This window comes from Notolabrus celidotus, chromosome 1, assembly GCF_009762535.1.
Source record: "Notolabrus celidotus isolate fNotCel1 chromosome 1, fNotCel1.pri, whole genome shotgun sequence".
In the NCBI taxonomy this organism is placed as follows: domain Eukaryota; kingdom Metazoa; phylum Chordata; class Actinopteri; order Labriformes; family Labridae; genus Notolabrus; species Notolabrus celidotus.
The window spans coordinates 12,574,401-12,583,484 of NC_048272.1; the positions used below are offsets into that span (position 1 = coordinate 12,574,401).

The following is a 9,084-nucleotide window of genomic DNA, read 5'->3' on the forward strand; positions in this document are numbered from 1 at the left end:
AATAAGGAAAATGTTACAGACATTTTCATAACACAACTAATTATCAGTCATAATAATATCATTATTAGTTATAAATACATTTATCTCATGATCAATTGTTGGATTGTTCAGGCTTGAGTTGTTGGAAAATTGTGAAACTGTAAGTAGGCATCTACCAGTTCATTTCTTTGTAAATATGTAGAACACAGATAAGTTGTAGAAAAAAATGTGAAAAAGAATACCTGATGGACCAGCAGGACAATGAAAACCAATTATATATTTTAATCATAAATATATTTTCCAGTGAAAATGCCACACATTATGATATTTCATTTTCATAACCCTTTATTATAATTTGGTATGTCTAAAATGAAGACAGCTAAATAGGAGCACACTTAAGCCTGTCCTTTTATAAGGAGCTATTGATTAATTATTTAAGGAAATGTTATGCAGATTAATTAATATTGAAACAATACTACAGTAATAAGATACATACAGAGGAAAAAACAGCCAGCTCTCAATGCAGAGAGGCTGCAGCTGTAGATGAGTCTAAACTTTAACTAATTGTTTCAGCAAACACATTAAAAAGGTGTACGTTCAGATTTATGGCTCAGACTGCACTTTGTATTGGCTGAACGGAGGATTATTAATGATGCTGCAGTGCTATTTTAAGTGTTTCTCTTTCACCGCTGAAAGAAGGAAACAGAAAAGAGGAGGTTAAACAAATACAGTAAATATTAATGAATCTCAACCCTGAGCACACAACAGTAATTAATCTGTCACTCAGGACCAGAGTTAGCAGACCCGCAACCGTCATTCTGCTGCGTCCTAATTGGAACACAGTCAAATCTCGTCTCACACGAGCCCGGACGTTTCCTCCCTCTGAACTGATTTTATTTGATATACAGTATGACGTGTGACAAGACGGCTCCCCTGCTAACAGCTCGCACTATTTGATATGTGACACGAGCCACATCCCTTGCTGTCAGCGTCTCAGTGGGCATGTCCTCACCATCAATTATTCATCAGCAGGCAGGAAAGGGAAGCTAAGACGGACGCAGTGATGCCAAACTTGAAGCAGAGAATATGTTATTAATAACAGAAGTGAAGCACATGCAGTTAAAGTGAACTACTGTTTGTTGTTCAAGTTTGGCCCTTTTTGAAGAACGCAGGAGCTTGAACAACTACTACAGTAATCTGGCAATATGGCAATAAGAATCCATTTAGTGAGCTGAACTCAGGTTGAGGTTAGAAAATTGGGCAATCAGTCAAGTTAAATCACATTTCGCTTGGTTGTGGTTAAACAAGCACTTTTGTCAGATTTTTAATGGATGACTGAAAATGTTCTTCCTCCTTAAAACATCAACCGATACTCCTCCAAACCAGTTACTGAAAAAAATGAAGAGCAATGCATTTTCATCTCACATGCTAACATATCATCATAGAGCCAAATCCCTATCACTAACCAGGGCTGGTTTCTAAAGAACAAGTCTGAGCTGTTACATAACACTCTGCAACACCTAGTTTCAATATCTGTTAACAGAAGTTTTGGAGTCTCAGAAGGCAGCAATCATTTTGCTAAATCATGGTGGCTAAACATCTGGTATTTAATTAAAACAAAGAGTATGTAACTTTTCTGATTCCATTGCATTGACAATTGGTTGTCACCATCGTATTAAGTTGCACAGTACGACAGTGAAATGTGATAACGTTAATTTTGATGTCGTCACAGATGGTAAAATCTTCTGAGAAGGCCATTACCCGCCTGATACATTTATACATATTCAAAGCTGAAGTGTCAGGCAATCAGAACCCAGCTGTTCACTGTAATGTTTCCAAAACATTCATTCTGTAGATGTCAGACTGAATACCCAGTAAAAGCAGTGTGAATGATCCAGCTGACTTACTATTTGATGAGTCATGTCTCACAGTGATTCATGATGTCATTTCATCAAACACATGTATCTAAAGTGTAACAACCTGCTTTGTTTCTTCGCTCCTCTCAGGGTGAGCCTGGTAAGCAGGGAGCTGCTGGTGGTGGTGGAGACCGTGGACCCCCTGGACCTGTTGGACCCCCTGGACTTACTGGACCTGCAGGAGAGCTCGGCAGAGAGGTCAGAGAAACAACAGCACACTAAATTTACTTCAATAACTGTTAATAACTGGAGGTAAAGTCAATCAGAATGCACTGCTATTTACATTATGTATACATTTGTATTGTGTGTATGTCCTATTAGTGATGCTCTTTGTTGGAGCAAGCTTTATTATGCAGCTGATCAGTATTCAATAGGACGCCTGGCTTAGTGGAGAGCGGAATTATTATTAACACTTGGGACTCTTCTGTCTTCTGATAGGGTAACCCTGGATCTGATGGACCGCCTGGAAGAGACGGTGCTACTGGAGTCAAGGTGAGAAATACACAATGGTGCTACTTTAACATACACCAGGATTAAATCTCTCTCTTAGTTAATAATCAATGTACCTGCAGTGTGTTGGAGTTTAATTAGCTGTCAGTTTTCAAATATGCTGTTTCTCAGGATAGAAAAAAACATGTTACTTGTGTCATTAAAATTTGCATTAGCATGTGCATGAGTTAGAGTTACATTAAACTTACTGTACCCTGATTAGCCTTTAACACAATCTTATGTAAATCAAAGTGTATGAGAGAGATTCATTCAGTTTATTGCCTCTAATATTTCCATGTAAGATGAATATTAATGCATACTTTCTCTCCAAATCAATCCAGATTCCAACACTAAACATTTATGTATTTAAAACTTTCTCTAAAATATCTCTCTTGATATTAAAACAATAGTAATTTAATCTTAGTTTTATCCTTTTTATGTGTCTTATTATCTTATCATCTTGACATTTCCAAATACAGAGCAGACATAGAGCAGACAGCAGTGATCCCACCATACTATTCATGCTTAGTTTTCTCACCATGACTGACTGTTCTGCTCTCTGTGCTTCAGGGTGATCGTGGAAACACTGGTCCTTCTGGTGCTCCTGGTGCTCCTGGCGCTCCTGGTGCTAACGGCCCAGTCGGCCCCACCGGCAAACAGGGAGACCGCGGAGAGTCTGTGAGTACTGGCTGTACCAACACAAGTGAAACATTTGATGTTGTCTCTAAATTACAGGATGTTCCCCCAGGTGACATTTATCTCTCTCCAGAAAAGAGCAGACATCATTTTGAAAAGGTGGATTTTTCACCTGCTGTTAATTAGTGCTGGAGTACAGGGGAAGATGTCTGAAGTGTTTTATCCTTGACTGAATGACCTGTGGTCAGAGTAAAAAACAGCTTCTATATTTAGCTTTTTTGAAAATGTCGCTTCCAGTCAGTGTGCTCCAGAGTTTCTTCTTACATTTTACGTAGGTACTTGATTATATATTATATAATAAGGCTGTGAATTTGCATTATTTTGTATAATAAGAGGCATAGCTGAGTTGACTGACATACGGATGCTGTTGACCAAGAGGCACAACGTGGAGTATTCACGGCACAGCGCTGTGCATCTGAAAGTTTGCTCCAAACAACGTTGTATTGCAACCATCTGCTTCCCTGCACAAAGCATTGTGGTATAGAAGCAGATCTGACTGACAATGACAGTTTTCAAACACCTTTCCTTCCTCTTTATGTTAAAATCATGCATTTAAATCAAACAGTGATGTACTATTGGGTAAATACACCTTGTGAAGTGTTTTTTTTTTATTATTAAGAAACTTAAGACAATAAGTGAAGCCGCCAAAGAGGGCAGCACGCCAACAGGTGATTTAGCTGCATGCAAGTCTGTCCGCATCATAAGGCCCTCCTCAGATCCAACTCATTGCTTGTGTGTAGACTGACAGAAAGTAAGGTTGAGCCAGCACTTCCAATATGGCTTCACGCATCATGTGGCTTGTTAACACCTCTTCAGGAACCAATGGGTGATGTCACTGAGACTACGTCCATGTTTTATACCATGATACATGATGCGATACAAGCAGATATGTGTTGGATAAGAGCAGCTTAGAACTGCAAGTTGTACAATAAATTTGATCACTTATTCATTTCATTTATGATTATTATGACTGTTAAAATAAAGGTTCCAGTATTTTTCTGAATGTTTCTGCTGTAATTTCATTCAATTATTCTGTGTTTCTCTGACAGGGCGCACAAGGACCTTCTGGACCTTCAGGACCTGCTGGAGCCAGAGGAATGCCTGTATGTTTTTATCTTTCTGGACATCATCACACAAACACACACATACACACACACATACATAGATGCACACACACCTTCATCCACATTTTTTTTTACTATTAAGGGTCAGAAAAATGTAAGAGACAGTATATTAATGTAAGAAGTTCTGTGTGTATTTAACGCTGAGGAGGATATACGATATTAGAGAAATGACTGTAAGTTTCCTTAATGAGGTTGTTTTCCACTTGCTTACAGGGACCCCAAGGACCCCGTGGTGACAAGGGTGAGGCAGGAGAGTCTGGTGAGAGAGGGCAGAAGGGACACAGAGGCTTCACAGGTCTGCAGGGTCTGCCTGGACCTCCAGTAAGTACAAGGATAATATCACCCTAAAACGGCTAAGAAATTGCGTTCTACATGGCATCAAAAGGGTCTTATAAATGTACATCACTTGGCGAACCCCACAGAAACCTTGATACATGTACTATCTGTTTAGGGTCAAGGTGGAGACCAGGGTGCTACTGGACCTTCTGGACCTTCTGGACAAAGAGTGAGTGCTAATGCTGTCAAATGAAGATGAAATAAAATAGTTTTCAATCCATGGAGTTCCTGTAAGAGCATATTTTCACTCCATCTTTTTCTATAGGGACCACCTGGACCTGTTGGGCCTGGTGGAAAGGACGGTTCAAATGGTTTACCTGGACCCATTGGACCCCCCGGACCCCGTGGTCGCAGTGGAGAGACTGGTCCCTCAGTAAGTACCCAGGAAAACGTTCTCTATCTGACACACTGAACAAGATAATAGTAGACTTAAAAACACAGCGAAGCCTGTAAATGTAATACAGTGTGACACGCATATGGTAAATTAACATGATTAATGACGTATTCATGAATTCATAACACCCTCTGATGTGGAAAAGATCCAGAGTCCTTAAATCAATAGCCTCAGTGGGCTACATTCACACCCCATATTAACATCATGTGCAGCAGGTGTCAGTCTGTTGCTGGGCGTGAATGACACACTGAAATCCCCGAGCTTATGTACTAATCCCATAAAGTATGACCCACTAAAATGCATCACTAAGTCATCTTTATATTGAATTCACTGTTCAAACTTAGCACAAGACACTATGCCCTGGGCAGGCACAAATGAAGTCTAAAATGATGCTTTTTTTTGGCTGAAATACAAAGTTAGTGGTGGAATAATTTGAAAAAGGATATAATATCATTTAGTATTACTTCTTTTTTGGATAAAGTGTCAGAGCTGCAACAAAAATGTAAAATACTGAAGGTTTTTAAAGTGAAATATGTTAATAAGGATGCAAGTGAATTTAATTGAATTGTGTCTGATTATAGGACATGCACATCTTGTCCAAACACAATGGTATGAATGTTTTTTTAAGAAAATCAATTAAATTGTTTTCTCTGACAAATAAATCAAGACAAACCTTGACATTTTTTTGGTACTTAAAGGCAAAATTTGCTTTGTTTATATGAGATAATTGGGTTTTTTTTTGGTGCCACCATTAGATTCGAGACCAATATGAAATGATGTGTCACATACTGAAATAGTGCTTAACCTAATCTGAGCCAGTTAACATATGAGCTCTTACACCTAAACTGAAAAATCCCAATATCTTCGTTGTCATAAACTCACAAGGTTTATCTTAACATTGGTAATTTAGTGTTAGTGATCATTAATTATGCTTTTGAACATCACTCTCGATGATGCCAAAAACAGAATGAGGAGAAAATTCTGCAAGGTTGATTGAAGAAGATATTTTGAAACAAGTAAACAGGAACAAGGACTGCGGTCTGTCTTAAGCTTGTTTGTTGAATCTTGAAGTCCTGGACAGTGATACTGAAATTAGACCAGAGAACAGATTGCAGAACAGCTCACAGCTTCTCCAACATTTAAAGGAGCTAGGGGGATTTGTCAACTCTAAAAGGAGCAGGAAAAATAACCCACCATTTATGAGCAATGAGGCTACATAAAGTGGAGCGATGACTTGATGAAATGTGAAATTTCTTTTTACTGCCAACTATAACACGCCATCCTTTTCTTCCTCTCAGGGTCCTGCTGGAAACGCCGGACCCCCCGGTCCTCCTGGTCCCCCTGGCCCTGGCATCGACATGTCTGCCTTTGCTGGTCTGGGTCAGACTGAAAAGTCTCCTGATCCTCTCAGGTACATGAGAGCCGACCAGGCATCTGGAAACCTCCGTCAGCACGATGCCGAGGTCGATGCCACCCTAAAGTCTCTAAACAACCAGATCGAGAACATCCGCAGCCCCGAGGGATCCAAAAAGAACCCGGCTCGCACCTGCAGAGACCTGAAGCTCTGTCACCCCGACTGGAAGAGCGGTGAGTGACAGCAAGGGGAATTGAACAAATTGGGGTGACATGAAGGAGTAGAAGAAGTTGGAGTGTTTGCAGTTCAAGCTGAGATTAAATGTAGTTTGAACAGTATGCGTGTTTGGATGTGGATGATCCAGAGTGTTTCTGATGTATTAGGGTTATACAGTACTCCAGTACCATATAAAGTGTCAGTGTTTACAGGCTTTTTTTTAAGCCAGAGAGGGATTATATGTTGATATGTTTCTGATATGTTCCTCTATTTTCATCCTGCAGGAGAGTACTGGATTGACCCCAACCAAGGCTGCACCATCGATGCAATCAAAGTCTTCTGCAACATGGAGACCGGAGAGTCCTGCGTCCTCCCCAAGCCTTCCAGCATCCCTCGCAAGAACTGGTGGTCCAGCAAGAGCAAGGACCGCAAACACGTCTGGTTCGGAGAGACAATGAATGGAGGATATCACGTGAGTTGCACCATTATTTACTTCTTTGTGCAGAATCAATGAGCTGAAACACAGTAAACAACAATTTATACTGCATCGTGATCTCATACTCGCTATTGACACAAACATTAAGTTGGATAAACTTAACTCCCTCCTTTTTTGTAGATTTTAATTGTTGTGATTTCAAGCCGTAATGGCTGATTGGTATTAAGTTACACTGAAAACATAGGGACAAAAACTTATCCAGTCAAATTAAAAGATTAATAACATAACATTTTAGTGTAAAACCTTTAAAAAGTTGCAATTTTAAAGAACAAAAGTAGCTTTACCTCTGAAAGGGAAATAGTCCTACACCAGTAATATTAACTGTCATTCTCATTTCCTCTTCCTTCCCTGCGGCCCAATGCAGTTCAGCTATGGTGATGACAGCCTGGCAGCAAACACTGCTGCCATCCAGATGACTTTCCTGAGACTGCTGTCCACCGAGGCCTCTCAGAACCTCACCTACCACTGTAAGAACAGCGTAGCCTACATGGACGCTGCCACTGGCAACCTGAAGAAGGCCGTGCTGCTGCAGGGCTCCAACGATGTGGAGATCAGAGCTGAGGGCAACAGCCGCTTCACCTACAGCGTGATGGAGGATGGCTGCACGGTAAGATTAGACTGGTTCAAATCACATGTGCAGGACTAGACAATATTACTCAAAGTTATGTTAAATTGATACTATCTTCTTTTTCCTTCTTTGAGGAATGTTAAGCACTATCTCTTACTCTCTGAGGCCCTCTTATTCTCGACCATTTTGGAGAAAGTCATAGTTCATTTAACAGCCCTTATGTTTCCTTCCTCTCCACAGAAACACACGGGACAGTGGGGCAAGACAGTGATTGAATACAGATCGCAGAAGACCTCTCGTCTGCCCATTGTGGACATTGCCCCCATGGATATTGGTGGAGCAGACCAGGAGTTCGGAGTCGAAGTCGGAGCAGTCTGCTTCTTGTAAAGAACGAGGGATCCAAAAGAAGAGAAAGAAAGAAGTGGAAAATTAAAGAAAAAATAGAATGAAAGAGGAGCACACTTCAGATAAAGGAGGAGAGAAGGAGTGAAAAGAAAGATCAAGACACTTTTTTTAAAATGGGACTTTTTTCTAAGTAAAAAGTGCTTTTTTTCCAAGTCGAACTCCGTAGGATATCTGCACTGAATGGCACCAGCATCTGTCATCTGTGATTCATCCAGCATTGCCTCTAGTCAACCCCCACCCCCTACCCCCAAAACCCTAAACCCTCTTCATGGACACCCAACATAACCCCAAAGCCCCTTTTTTCACACAGCAACTGCTCTGCCTACTCCACCCCGTGTACAAAAAGGAGCAAGCAGGAGGAGAGTACGGGAACACACCGGTGAACTAGAGAGAGAAAAATGTGTTGGTGTTATTTATTTATTGTTTAGGTTTGGGTCCCAGGTGTGGTAGGACTGAGTTTGTTGCTAAGTAATAAAAAGCCCACCTACACAGAAAAGACCTTATCCACCCTTTCCTCTCTTACTTCCTCCTCTTTTCTCATCACCCCATCTCTCCTGTATCCACTAAAGCAAACATATCTCTTTGAAACCAAAAATCTAGCTAACGTAGAAAGTGCAGGTGTTCCTATTTCTACCACCACAGTGTGTATCAAAAAGTTACTGTGTACTATAATAAAAGTCAATGGTGCTATTGTTGTAAAACAGTCTGTATTTTTTAACAACCAGAAACTCATATGTAGCGACTTGTAAATATGTATATATATGTATATGTGTGTATACATATATATACAGATTCTCAGAGAGGATTTCACCCTGGAATTTTGAATTTCAGGGGTGAGAAATGTCCCTGGCGAGCCCCACCCTCCTGCTTCAACATCAAAATGTAAAGACATGCCTATTTTGAATATCACAAGTAAGGCATTTCCAATTTGGAAACAATCCTGAATTTTAATTTACTTTTATTCTTATTTTTTAAAGCTACCTCACACCAAAAAGTCACAAATCAATCCAAGGCCTTTCCCCCCCGAAATCTTCCCCCGTAATCAACGTGATTATCAATATGACCAATATCTTGGTTATTTAAGCCCAATCAGCGCCCCCATTTTGCTGTG

The 9,084-nt window shown here is 40.3% G+C and overlaps 1 protein-coding gene across 1 annotated transcript in view; it reads left to right on the forward strand.

Annotated features, from left to right (window-relative positions):
- Window positions 1–8,674, forward strand: part of col2a1b (collagen, type II, alpha 1b) — a 52,996-nt gene extending 44,322 nt beyond the window's left edge. The window contains exons 44-54 of the mRNA XM_034690199.1: window positions 1,986–2,093; window positions 2,334–2,387; window positions 2,955–3,062; window positions 4,130–4,183; window positions 4,418–4,525; window positions 4,656–4,709; window positions 4,806–4,913; window positions 6,233–6,521; window positions 6,789–6,976; window positions 7,365–7,607; window positions 7,809–8,674. Coding sequence (XP_034546090.1) covers window positions 1,986–2,093; window positions 2,334–2,387; window positions 2,955–3,062; window positions 4,130–4,183; window positions 4,418–4,525; window positions 4,656–4,709; window positions 4,806–4,913; window positions 6,233–6,521; window positions 6,789–6,976; window positions 7,365–7,607; window positions 7,809–7,955 — 1,461 coding nt within the window. The 3' untranslated portion in view covers window positions 7,956–8,674. The remainder of the gene's footprint in view (window positions 1–1,985; window positions 2,094–2,333; window positions 2,388–2,954; window positions 3,063–4,129; window positions 4,184–4,417; window positions 4,526–4,655; window positions 4,710–4,805; window positions 4,914–6,232; window positions 6,522–6,788; window positions 6,977–7,364; window positions 7,608–7,808) is intronic.
- Window positions 8,675–9,084: the final 410 nt, after the last annotated feature.